This window comes from Sinocyclocheilus anshuiensis, unplaced genomic scaffold (assembly GCF_001515605.1).
Source record: "Sinocyclocheilus anshuiensis isolate Anshui unplaced genomic scaffold, SAMN03320099.WGS_v1.1 scaffold883, whole genome shotgun sequence".
NCBI lineage: Eukaryota > Metazoa > Chordata > Actinopteri > Cypriniformes > Cyprinidae > Sinocyclocheilus > Sinocyclocheilus anshuiensis.
In genome coordinates this window covers 1,263,948-1,276,971 of record NW_015547678.1, presented here as the reverse complement: position 1 = coordinate 1,276,971, position 13,024 = coordinate 1,263,948, and the positions used below count along the sequence as shown (strand labels likewise).

General features: G+C 36.9%; 2 protein-coding genes across 8 annotated transcripts in view; one reads left to right on the top strand and one right to left on the bottom strand.

Moving 5' to 3' along the window:
• LOC107703073 (protein RCC2 homolog) overlaps positions 1 to 3,482 on the bottom strand; it is a 7,971-nt gene extending 4,489 nt beyond the window's left edge. Inside the window, exons 1-3 of one of the 3 annotated variants that reach the window (XM_016505590.1) lie at positions 3,313 to 3,482; positions 2,086 to 2,300; positions 1,283 to 1,376 (exon numbers count right to left, since the gene is read on the bottom strand). In XM_016505590.1, the coding sequence (XP_016361076.1) occupies positions 1,283 to 1,376; positions 2,086 to 2,289 (298 nt within the window). In that variant the 5' untranslated portion in view covers positions 2,290 to 2,300; positions 3,313 to 3,482. Of the gene's footprint in view, positions 1 to 1,282; positions 1,377 to 2,085; positions 2,301 to 2,633; positions 2,807 to 2,922; positions 3,158 to 3,312 lie in introns of those variants that run through there. The other 2 variants (XM_016505589.1, XM_016505591.1) reach the window with 2 other exon arrangements.
• Positions 3,483 to 3,640: 158 nt separating this feature from the next.
• The window catches only part of LOC107703072 (rho guanine nucleotide exchange factor 10-like protein), a 41,767-nt gene continuing 32,383 nt past the window's right edge, over positions 3,641 to 13,024 (top strand). For 2 of the 5 annotated variants that reach the window (XM_016505586.1, XM_016505583.1), the window contains exons 1-5: positions 5,221 to 5,526; positions 7,239 to 7,304; positions 11,560 to 11,874; positions 12,062 to 12,089; positions 12,442 to 12,515. In XM_016505586.1, coding sequence (XP_016361072.1) covers positions 7,268 to 7,304; positions 11,560 to 11,874; positions 12,062 to 12,089; positions 12,442 to 12,515 — 454 coding nt within the window. In that variant the 5' untranslated portion in view covers positions 5,221 to 5,526; positions 7,239 to 7,267. Of the gene's footprint in view, positions 3,739 to 5,220; positions 5,527 to 7,238; positions 7,305 to 11,295; positions 11,389 to 11,559; positions 11,875 to 12,061; positions 12,090 to 12,441; positions 12,516 to 13,024 lie in introns of those variants that run through there. The other 3 variants (XM_016505585.1, XM_016505584.1, XM_016505587.1) reach the window with 3 other exon arrangements.

Here is a 13,024-nt window from a genome sequence, read left to right as displayed (position 1 = left end):
TGCCGCAAGCCCGCCGGCCGCTCCTTCGTCGAATCCGCCGGCCATTCCTCACTCTAGCCACCGGCCTCCACTCACTCAAGCCCGCCGTGTGTGACGCTGTGTGTGAAAGTGAAAGTTTTCGTTGTGAAAGCGAAACTACTTTGTTTGGCCTTCCACTGGATGCAACAAATGCCTCGTTTATAATGGGTTTTAATGTTTTTGTCTCATTGCTCCGGCCGGGACACGGCATCACAGTTTGGTAAGGGGCGTAACAGTTCCGTCACGCGCTTGAGGTATTCGGCCAATCACAACGCACTGGATAGCTGGCCAATCACAGCACACCTCGCTTTTCAGACCAATGAGCTTTGTAAAAATCGACACGTTTCAGAAAGGCGGGGCATAGAGGAGAAACAATAATGTACAGTATGTGGAAAATAATGTGTTTTTTGAACCTTAAACCGCATAAACATTTCATTACACCAAATACACAAAATAATGTTCTTTTTAGCAACATTATATGACCCCTTTAATTAAGGTTTTTGTTCAGCAAAGATGCATTAAATGCATAAAAAGCAAGAGTAAGGTCTATTACATTGTGAAGTATGGTTACAAAAAAATAGTCTACTTAAAATAAATGTTGTTCTTTTGAATATTCTATTGATCGAGGAATCCTGAAAAAATTTATCAGTTTCCATAGAAATATTATCAGCACAATGTTTTTTTTTTTTTTAATATTGATAATATTAAGAAATGTGTCTTGAGCACCAAATCAGCCTTTTAGAATGATTTCTGAAGGATCGTGTGACACTCAAAGCTGTAATCACAGGTATAAATCATATTTGAAAACATTAAAATAGCAAATAATATTTCACAATATTACTTTTTTACTGTATTGCTGATCCAAAAAAATGCAGCCTTGGTGAGCTTAAGAGAGCATAAGAAACATCGTACTGACCCCAATTTTTTATAGTAGTGTATATATAAGTTCACAAAAAAAATATTTCTATATTTTGGTTGGATCATACATTATCTAGCTGATATATTTATTTTCACTTTGTTTTTATATTTGCTTTCATATAACTGCACTGTCAGGTCTGTCTTGCCTATGGCAGCAGAAACAGTGATCAGAAACAGTGCTTATCAACATCTTCAAGAGAAATCCAAGGTGCAAACTAAAGTGCGAATTAAATTCTGGTTTCACAATGTCTCATTAACAGATTAACGCACTCAGGCAAGACTACTCTTCTAACGCCTTTAAAACTATACTGTAACCCAGATTTCTCTGGCTCACGCGTTATCATACCTTGCTGTTTTGGCACTTCTTTTCTGCCAATCAGGTCCCAGTTGGTGGCTCCAAAAACGAGCAACTGACCTTTGACTTTGGGAACCTCGAGATTCTGCACAACAGAAAAAGCAAGAAATCCATCAACAATCCATTAATACAGTTTTCAAATTGAGCTCCAGAGACCCCTAGGGGGTATTTGGGGGTCCATCTAAAAAATAAATGGTGGCTCCAAAAACGAGCAACTGACCTTTGACTTTGGGAACCTCGAGATTCTGCACAACAGAAAAAGCAAGAAATCCATCAACAATCCATTAATACAGTTTTCAAATTGAGCTCCAGAGACCCCTAGGGGGTATTTGGGGGTCCATCTAAAAAATAAATAAATATAAAAAAAAAAAAAAAAAACATTTTCATAGCTATCAAAATCAATGTTTTAGCTTAATACATGTTTTAAAAAGGTTTCTAACATCTGCGTTCATACACCAGTAATAGTGAGCAAAATAGTGTTATTTTAATGCCAATAATCTCAAAAAACATTTTAATACATTTAAAAAAAACAAACACCTTTGTAATATCATGCTTACTTTTTTCAAAAAGGTTGAAACTAGTCTCCATACATATTTAATATACAGCCGCTTTTATATTTTCATGGGGTCCCTCACTAGATATTTTGTCATATTTTGGGCTCCTTGCCATCAGAAAGTTTGAGACCCCTGCACTTTATCACATGCTGGTGTATAAATAGAAATAATAGGTGTGTGCATGTGACTGTATACGTATATTGACAGAAAGAAGCAATAAGAGCCAATATATGTCCTTACAATCTTCTCCTTCACATCATCAGCCACAGTGACCAGCTGCAGACCGGCTTTAGCTGCAGGTTTCCCAGGTTTCTTTGCGTTTTCCTGTTCAAAGTCATCAAACTCATCGTCACTGCTAAACTCCCTGTCCTTTTTCTTTCCACCTCCTCTTTTTCTCTTAGGTCCACCGTTCCCAGACACATCTGTCACCTTCTTGCGTGGCATAGTTAAAAATCCTACAATAAAAACAAAAAGTAATAAGCGAACAGTTTACCGTTCCGACTACAATTTGACAGAAAGAAGTCTCAAACGAGTCGAAACATGGGAATGAAGACACAAAGTCAATGTGATTCATATCTCTTGTTGGTTCGAATTCCCAATTATCTCACAGCAAAAGAATCCTTAAGAAAACACACACATGCTCTGCTTATTAGTAATGCAAACGTCTTATTTCTTTTCCTATATCTAAATATATAAATATAAAGCGTTATGAAAGCAGAGGTCTCGTGTTATGCTAACACACTAACAGCGCTGTAACAAAAGAATCAGCAGCAACGCGTCTGTCTCACTCAGTCTCCATTTGTTTCTTTGTTATGTTTTATAACGCAGCCGCCGGTTAGCCAACAAGCACCGCTCTGCTTCAACCAGACTAGTAACTAAACTACTCCCTTACCCACGTGTTATATCTACCCTGTCCCGTAAAAACGGTCCAAATCATCAACTTATGCCCCACGGAAAGTGCGTTTGAATGACATAATGTTTACAGATGTGTATGATGCAGACGTAGCCGTGTTAGCATGCTACACTGCATTTGCAACCGAAGCCGCAATCATAAACATCGAGAATATCATAACTCACCTGAGTAAAACTTTCCCCTATCTACTTTAAATACAAATATCTAAGTTCACGGTATATAGCCGCGTTGAGTTAAGTGGCTGTGATCTCTTGTGCTGGAAGACGCGATTATTATACAAGTAGATTTCCTGATTCAGATGCTCTACTTATGTCTGTCCGTCTTCCTCGTTTTTTTTGTTGTTGATTGATTCGGAGCAAAAGACTCTCAGCCTCGCGATCAAACCACGTGTGTGCAGCGCACACTCAGGGCTTTATATCGCTCACATCTGGCTGCAGAGCTAGCGGAGTTTGTAGAATTAAATCTTGAACGAAATGCACATTTAACGTAATTTTACAGTCATTCGCGTAGAAGTACACGGAACAGTTTCTCTTACTTTAAAAATGTAAGATTACCTGTGTTACTTGGAATGAAAGTGTTGAGCTCAAGAGGTATTTTTTCATCTATTTTTACTATGTTAATTTAGGTTCCGATGTACAATAAAAAACTCGTGTAACTTTCATGGCACTGAGCGTGTAGTCCACAAAACAAAAACACGAGGATGGGATGCGGACTGCGGAGCTGAGCGAACTACAAATGTTGAGTCCCGTTGACTAGACAATATAGTGCCCTCTGCTGGGGTGGAGGATGTATTATGCATTGTAAACAACTTTCTCCACTATGGAGGAATTCAGTGCCGACCAATTTGAATCGGATTGTATGGCCTGAAAATATGCATCTATCCCTACTTCCGACTACAACTTCTGTAATTCTTACATTTCTTGCACTCTTGCAAAACTGTATCCGTTGAAATGAAAGGGTAAAGGGAATTCTGTAGTATGGTAAGTGTGATTATAATATGTTCCAGATAAACAAATCCAATATGAAATAAAAAGGTTGTGCAATTATAATAGAAAGTCATATTTAATATAAACTGTTGCATGTTAATGAAAAGAAAACCATTCTATAAGGCATTCACTGTTTCTGATTGAGATATATGTGCTCATTAAATGTGGATTAAAGGAAATTAAATTCCATCTTAGGTATGATGTCTGTATATAGCATGCGTATTTGTTTAAAAGCTAATTGTTGGTTTTTATTTTACCATGTTGAAACATGTTGCATGTTAGAAAATACAGTATGGTTCATTTGAACCTATACCAACTGGCATTTAAATTAAGGTCTTCAAGAAAAAAGCAAGCTGTTTTCTTCTAATAGTAATAGTCTAATTTCTAATAGTCAGAGACAATGTTCATGTAAAAGCTAAAATAATCTATATATGAAGAGTTTATTTGCACAAACAGATAACTCCGTTTTTTTTTTCATTTTCAAACATCATGTTTTTTATTATGTTATCATGTTTTTATTGTGTTAGTTAGCTGTATTTTTTAGTTATTTTTTACCTAATCAAAATAACCCAACTGCAGTTTGATTGCGATTAATTGGAATGCACAATGAAAAAACATGACATTTTGACATTTAGCAGACGCTTTTAACCAGTGACTTACACATGAGTACAATGGAAGCAATCAGAATCAACAAAAGAGCAATGATATATGCAAGTGCTATAACAAGTCTCAGTTAGCTTAATGCAGTACACGTAGCAAGTTTTTTAAAAACCATATAATAAATAAAAAGAAAACAGATAGAATAGAAAAAGAATAGAGCAAGTAGTGTTAGAGGCCTTTTTTGCTTTTGTTAGTCAGAATTATAATTGTATAATAAATAAAAAGAAAACAAATAGATAGAATGCAAAAAGATTAGAGAAGCAAATGTTAGTTTTTTTTTAAAGAAAAACAAGCAGTTAGTAAATAAATAGAGTGCAAGTCTAAAAGGGGCAAGTTTAAGCTTTTTTTAAATAAAGAATAGAATTAGAATAGAGAGTGCTAGAGTTAGAGGGTCAAATAAAGATGGAAGAGATGTGTTTTTAGCCATATTTAGCATAGTGTTCATATTTAATTAATTTTTATTTAATTAAATATGCTTTAATTTTGCCTCTTGACAGTAGGAAAAAGTAGTTTTTTTTTTACTTACGTTAATTTATTTAAATTAACTTCTTGTTCTTAACATTACTTAACAGTACTGTCTAGCTAGCGTATTAATGCCTCTCTTTTTCCTTCTATCAATGCTGTCTCCCCCGTCTATGGTCTCCCCCCAGCAGCAGCATGGAACTATTGAAAGAAAAACTGCTGTTCTGTGATTGGTGGGATTGCAGGCCTGATGGTCTGCCATTGGCTGGTTGTTTCTTTGAGTATTTGCATACTGCAGGGAGGCTCACTCCTGATGTACGGCAGGGGGAAGGAGTGAGTGCAAAGAAGGAAAAAGGGAGGGACTGAGGGAAAAGAATAGAGGGAGAAGAGTTTTCATATTCGTGGGAGAAGCCGTGTCAGTTAATGGACTGGGAGTCTCAGAACTTGTTCCTTCACTAAAAGAAACATTTGAAATCAGCTCTTCACAACTGCTGTGCTTTCTGAGGAAGATACAGTGGTGTCATCAATGGTAGATTCACAGATGGCTGCACTGCGCAAAGATGGGAGCAGACATGACAATGGATTTATATTGATAGCTTGTGATCAATAAGGACAATATCAGAGGGGTGACATTTAAGGGACGTAAAGCCAGGCTTGTGAGTAAGTCTTTCTTTGGAAAAAGAAGCTAAAGTTCTAGTGCTTATATTGTTTTACATATGAAAATCAGACGGTGCAACATAACAGTTAGTGATGAAGCCGTAGATAAAAATCAAAAACCACCCACACTCTCAGATGAAAAAAAAAAATGATTGTGCATAATCTGACCACGTTATGCCATCTGATTTATGTACTGAGATTATTGCTATATAAGAAAGAATGTTGTAAATTCACTTACAGGGACATTGTTTTGTTCTTTTGTGATTTAGATTCTTATATGATTGATATTAATATAAATATGGCCTCTACTTAAACAAAAATAGAACATTTTTGACATTTTGATAGATAAACAGATTGACATAAATAGATCGTATTGATGCAAGAGGGAAATGAAAGAAGCCTGGTGGACAATAACATTCAATCAAAGCTACATTTCATTTGATGGCAATAGTGGATGACTTTTATTATGGTATATGTGTGACATTTAAAAGCTAATCTGACATCTGAATGTCAGTTCAGTGCTAAAGCTAATCTGAGAGCAGATTCATGGTCTGTCCTCCAGCCTTACCTCCCAGTGGTTTGATATGAACTGACTCACGTGGAATGACCATTTTGAATCAAACCATTCCTTTTGGTCATTTTTTAACCTCAAAGCTACAGTGTTTTATCAGAAAATCTCGTCTTCCTTCACTTTATCAGATCCGCTGTCTAATGCATTGATTAAATGTAAATTCACATAGCAACGCCAGGAAGTGGAGAAGGATATCATTGTAAAGAGTGTCTGCGAAAAGAGTGGCCATGGAGAGTTAATATGTGTAGAGGTCCAGATGCCTCTGTCTTTGTGCCTGTGTCCAAGGTGATGCCTGTGTTATTTATTTGAAAGGAGTTGCTGGGCCATTCATTGGGCCTGCAGCTCTTACTATGTGCTTTACTCTCAACCATTCAACCTTGCTGTGTCTATCAAGGTGGGAAATATGCTATTTGCCTTTGTCTATTCACTGGCTTCAGCCTGCTCTTCCCCCTGCCCGTTTTTTCTAGTGAATAATTCAAGCACGCTGACCTCCAGCTGTTAGGTTATCTAAAAGAAATAAGATAAACTCTTTACAAGTACTTTGTGAAGTTAGGCAGTAACTTTTATCCAAAGCAAATTATAGTGCATTCAAAGTCAGTATTCATTTGCTGGGAATCAAACTCATGACCTTGGCATTATTAGTGCCACACGTTATGGGAGGGAAGACATCTGATGCAGTTAAGAAATTGCTGACTAATTTTATTATAAATACTGGTACTGACTGATGTAACTAAACCTGTCATGAAGTCTTTGAAGCACATTTCTCTGTATCAGCCTCCGGTCATTGCTCTTGGTTGAATTGTGTTGTTCTGACACACGCTGAGAGTCTTTCCCAGTAAATGTGGGAGGAGATATTGTGCAAGGATTCAGCTGGTAAGGCAAGCCTGGATCTGCCACGCACTGTTGAGGAATTTAACATTTTCACCCAGTCTCCTTTAGTAACCTGTAATGTCCATGAACAGCATAAGAAAAACTTTAATTTCAGCAAAAGTCATATTTCACTGATATCCAGGGGTGTGATGTTAGTTGCGCTACAGTTTAAAGGCATTGTGTTTCACTAGAGTCCCATCCTGTGGGTGTTTAGGGACTTTCAGTTGAACATTTTAGAATACATGTGTTGACACAAAGCCTTTCTCTTTTACAGGAGTGCAGATATGACTACATATTAACTTCATGGCATCTCCACAGTCTCTTAGCCCTCCTGAAAAAGGTTAGTACATGGATCATGCTGCTCGTTGTTTTCTGGATGTATTAGATGTTTAAAATGTAATTAATATCAATTGATTAATTAAAAGAGAGAGGACCCATACAGACCAAGTTATTTTAATAGTATTTATATACTACTGTAGCATTTATTAATGTTTTGAATTAGCTTTTATTTTATATTTGTAGTTTCATTTTAATTTTAGTTTGTTTTATTAATGTGTCATTTTTAGTTTTAGTAATTTTATAACTTTAACTTTAGTAATTTTAGTGCTTTAATATAAATTAAGGGTTATTTTATTTTACAACTCTGCTGCAGGACCTTCCTTATTACTTTGTGTTACCATCAATGAATCTCTTAAAATATGAGATAATTCGACCTTTTATGATAAGGTAAGGTTAGTTCAGGTTGTAAAATGTCATGTGGTGGATTTTGTTTTATGATAATAATTAACAAATTAATCATTTAGAATATTAAAAAAAAATACTTTTTACCATTTTTCATTTGAAAATTTGAGATGTGTACACTTACATTTATTCAAGGTGTAAGGAACTTTACTTTATTACACTTAAATTTAAACACTTAAAACACATTAAAAAAATCATTACACCACATTAAATGTTTTATTAAACTTTTAAAAACTTTTCTTAAAAACGGTATACAAGTTTTTCAAACCATATGAAATTAACATGAATACATTACTGTACATTAGGAACATGGCACATGTGCTTTAAACTAGACTTTTAGCAGATTTTCTGTATCGTGGACACTCATACGTCATTAACCCACATACTATGATTTAAATTCAAATCTTCCGAGCACAGTGGGGCTTAGTCATGATTTGCTAGTCCTGCCAAGATGCTTGAGGAGGTGCGTCATGTGACATCACACTGTTCACTGCACTCTCTGGTATAAACAAGGCCCAAACAAAGGGTAGCTGTGCATGACACATTAGGGTGTGCACTTTTCAAACAAAGAGAAACCATAATGACAGCGTAAGAACTGTTAATGACCCGTGCATGTCACCTGTTCTGGTATATTACAGAACAGTACAGTGTGTAAAACTCTGAAACAGTTACCCAGTTGAGGGAATACAGCATTACCCTCTTAATCTCCAGAGAGCTTGTGAAACTGCTTGAGGGCTCAGCAGCGCTCAAGGTAACTGACCATATGCTGCAGCAGAGCAATTCTTCCACCATATGCCACCTGCTCTTGACACACAACTATCCTGCAGCCATGGAGACTGCTTGCATGAGATAATCGCTTAAATTTCTAGTTTCACCCAAAATCCACCTGGCCGGGTCTAAGGGGTTCTCATACTTTTGCTGGAGAGAGGGGGATGAGGACAAGAGGCACGGTAAACGAATGTTTTATTGTTTTGTGACTGTTGAAGGGAGTAGAGCACCTGAGCACTGCATGATTACTGACCTTTAGAGCCATTTTCAAGTCATGTGAGCTGATATTGACTTGAGTAACCGATTTGTGTTATTTTATAAGGTAAATCTGCACCATGGAAAAATTGGAGGGAACTTAAAGCAGAGAAATTTCAAACATAGAAATGTGAGCATGGGAATTTCTCCTTTGTAACTGGTTGTTACACTGTTGATTCAAGGAGCAAGTTTTCTTGGAGCAAGTGAAACCATTTACTATTATGAAGTACTTTCAGTTGAGTATTCTCTATAGAGACCATATGGTCACATGTGTAATCCTGCTCATCACATGATCAGTTTTTCTCCGTCCAGTGCAGAAGAGTCTGTAATCTCTATTTCTGTGTTTTGGCTTCTTTGCTAAACGTAACTTTCCAACAACTGGTCAGAAATTGCCAAAAAATGATGTCATGTTTTGTTGCTTAACTCGACTTTGTAGTTTACAGCAAAAGTTATATGCTGTCATTACTCTATTACTTCTGGATTCAGCTCACAACTCACTCATACTTTTGGTGTATGTAACAGATTGTTTTCATCTGTATTATTTTGTCCATCTGTTCGATGTTTATGTTATGTGTTGTCAGAGGGAGGGAGTTTTGGCTTTTAGCGTGTGAGTTTTGGGTGTTTTTCCGAACAAATCTGATGACTTCCAATGTTAAGGTCAAAACATATTTTTGAGCCTTTTCTTTGACTCAGTCTGGCATCATAATGGAATACAAATGTAGCTGCTTAGATACAGAATGTGCACTGAATTGTAAAGACCTAATTTTTGTTTGTTGTGTTTATGCTTTAATGTGAAATTGCATTATGCATGCTAATTCAGAATGTTTCATTGCAATCAGTCCATTAGCAGGCAGGTCCTAGAGATTATACTGTGGCTAAGTGGTTACACTGATAAACACAATGCTCATGAAATAAAATACAGTAGATGTACAGGATTATTCTCTATTCTTAAAACCTTTTTAAAAATATTTCCAAATCCATATTTGTAGTAATGTACAACGAGGTTTAGGGGATGGCTTTTTTTTTTTAAACAATCACAGCAATCAAATAACAGTCCTTAAAAACTGCTCAGAACACACTATCTATCACATAGCAATACTCCAACAACCACTCAGTAGAACACCATTGCAAATCTCAAATACTCAGCACACCATAGCAACACTCAAACTACTGCTCAGAACATCTTAGCAATCATATAGCAACACTCAAACAACCACTCAAAACACCGTAGACATGCTTAAGCACTGTGATGGTGTTCTGAGTGTTTGTATGAGCACTGTGATAGTGTTCTGAGTGTTTGTTTAAGTGCTGTGATGGTGTTCTGAGTGTTTGTATGAACACTGATAGTGTTCTGAGTGTTTAAGTGCTGTGATGGTGTTCTAAGCGTTTGTTTAAGCACTGTGATGGTGTTCTGAGTGTTTGTATGAGCACTGTGATAGTGTTCTGAGTGTTTGTTTAAGTGCTGTGATGGTGTTCTGAGTGTTTGTATGAACACTGTGATAGTGTTCTGAGTGTTTAAGTGCTGTGATGGTGTTCTAAGCGTTTGTTTAAGCAATGTGATGATGTTCTGAGTGTTTGTATGAGCACTGTGATGGTGTTCTGAGTGTTTTTTTTTAAGCACTCATACAACCACTCAGAACACGCTATCAATCACATAGCAAAAACAAAACAACCACTTAAACCACCATCACAACACTCAAACAACCATTTAAAACACGCTATCAGTCACATAAAAACAAACAACCACTCAGAACACTTTAGCAACACTCATACAACCACTTAGAACACCATAGCAACACTGAAACAACCACTCAGAACACGCTGTCAGTCACATAACAAAAACAACCACTCAGAACACACTGTCAGTTACATAGCAAAAACAAAAACAACCACCTGAAACACCATCACAGTGTTTAAACAAACACTCAGAACATTATTTGCAATCCTAACACTTAAACAACCACTCAGAATACTCTATGAACCACATAGCAGTGTCAGAACACCATTGCACTGGAAACACTTAAACAACCATCCATAACATGCTATCAACCACATAGCAGTGCTCAAACAACCACTCAGAACACCACAGCAACCCTCAAACACTCAGAACATCATAGCAATTCCATTGCAATGCTTAAACAACACTCAGAACACGCTAGCAACTGCATAATAATGCTCAAACAACCACTCAGCAATGCTCAAAGTAACAACTAGCAACTACTTAGCAAACACTCAACCAATCAGAATACCCTAGCAACTACCTAGCAACACTTAAAAAAACACTCAGAACACCTTTTCAGTCACCTAGCAATGCTTAAACAACCATAACTACATAGTAACACTTAAGACAAGACCCAACTGCCACCTACCTAGCAACATTCAAACAACCACCCAGAACACAGTAGCAACATAGATGTTTACACATAGATGCCTCATTAGCGCCTATTTCTGGAGATGGTCCTCACTGCAGAACACAAGATCCAGGGGGCGTGGTTGGATCCAACTCCTCCCACCTTACATATACCTAAACCTACCCATCTCCACCCCCTAGATGGGGATCCAACCACACCCCTGGATCTTGTGTTCTGCAGTGAGGGGCTACTGTATTTCTGTGGGCCTCTATACATATATAAGCCATCGGCCATATTGGATCGGTCAAGGTCAGTCTGAACATTTCCATTGGACTGTGTGTCTGCAATCGTAGTTATACACATATATGAATATCTATCACATTTCTTTGGGTATTTAAATCTCAGCAGTTTTTTAAATGTATAAATGTGGTTCTTATCCTATTTTCATCAGTTAAAATGATTTTTTTTGTGTTATTTCAGAGTCCGTGGTCACTTCTGTGACTCAGAAGGCCCAGGAGGAGGAAGAAGAAGATGATGAAGATGAGGAAACCGGCGAGAAGTTTGAGTTTGATGACGGCGAAGATGAGCAGAATACAGTGGAGAACTCTGTTGAGGATAAAGAGTCAGGAGCTCCTCAAGTGGAAGCTGAGCATTCAGAAAATACTAATGGTAGCACTGCCACAAATGCACTTTATTGTCAAGTTATGAAGCGTAATCAGCAGGTGGTAAACGGAGGGACCCCTGCTGGTCTGGAGGACCAAAATATCCCCACACATCCTCGCACAACAAACTCAGGTTAGTCTGCAGTATGCGTTAGTCACAAAATATAACTGTTTTTATGTATGTTGTATATTAGATTACCTCACTGATTCTTGAAACATGGGATAAAACTCGTTTTTGTAAATTATTTTGTCCCTGCACCCAAGAATCAGTGATCTGTTTGTTGGAAAATGATGAAACATACTTTCTGTTCGTCCTACAGAGATGGTGGCCAGACAATCTGCTGACGGGTAAGAATGTCTGTATGCCTTATGTGTTATGCCTCGAACATTTTCCACTTGAACATCTTGAACCTTATTTTTCCTACAGGATGCCATTATAGACACTAAGTCTTTATAGGCTTACTGTTTGAGGTGTTTGTCCCCCAAAGGACTTTACTCTATGTCTTAGCAGTGTAGTTCTATGGCTGAATATTTACCTTTTATGTTAACACATTTCCTACTGTATTAGTTATTAAACAACTTGCTCTGGCTCTAGTGACATCTAGTGGTAATGTGATGTGACCATTAGCACACAGTGACTGATGAGAATAAACATGGAGGGGCAGTATTTCAATACTTCTGCATTTCTTTTTTGTTTTAGGAGTTCTGTCTCGGCCGAGCCTCGAGTAGCTGATGAACAAGCAAGCTTTTGGAAAAGAAATAACATTTATGAAGGTATTATAGTTAGAGAATATCTCTAGTGTTTGTGGTTATAAATCTTGCGAGATGAATCTATTTAAAGCAGTCTACTTGGACTAGCTGGACGTACCAAAATGTGTCACTCCAAGAGTTCAAATAACCAGCCGTCTAGTGACTGACTGTCAACGTTGAAACGTGGTTGAACTTGAAATAATGCAAGTTCTTGTTTCAATATTGAAAATGTAGAAAAAAGTGCTGACACAAAATTGTTGAAAATATTCAAATAAGATTGAAACAACTTAAAAAAAAATACTTATAAATCAATGATGAAATTTTAACATAAATGTAAGAAGTTGATACAATGTTGCAATATCAGTCCAAACACCCAGTCGGCTAGTGACTGACCTTTAACTTTGAAATGTGGTTAAAATAATGTCAGTTGTTGTTTCAACCATGAATTAACATCGAAACAATGTTAAAAATGTTGAAACAATGTTGAAATAATGTTTAATGTTAGATATTGTAAACAAAAAAAAAAAAAACAG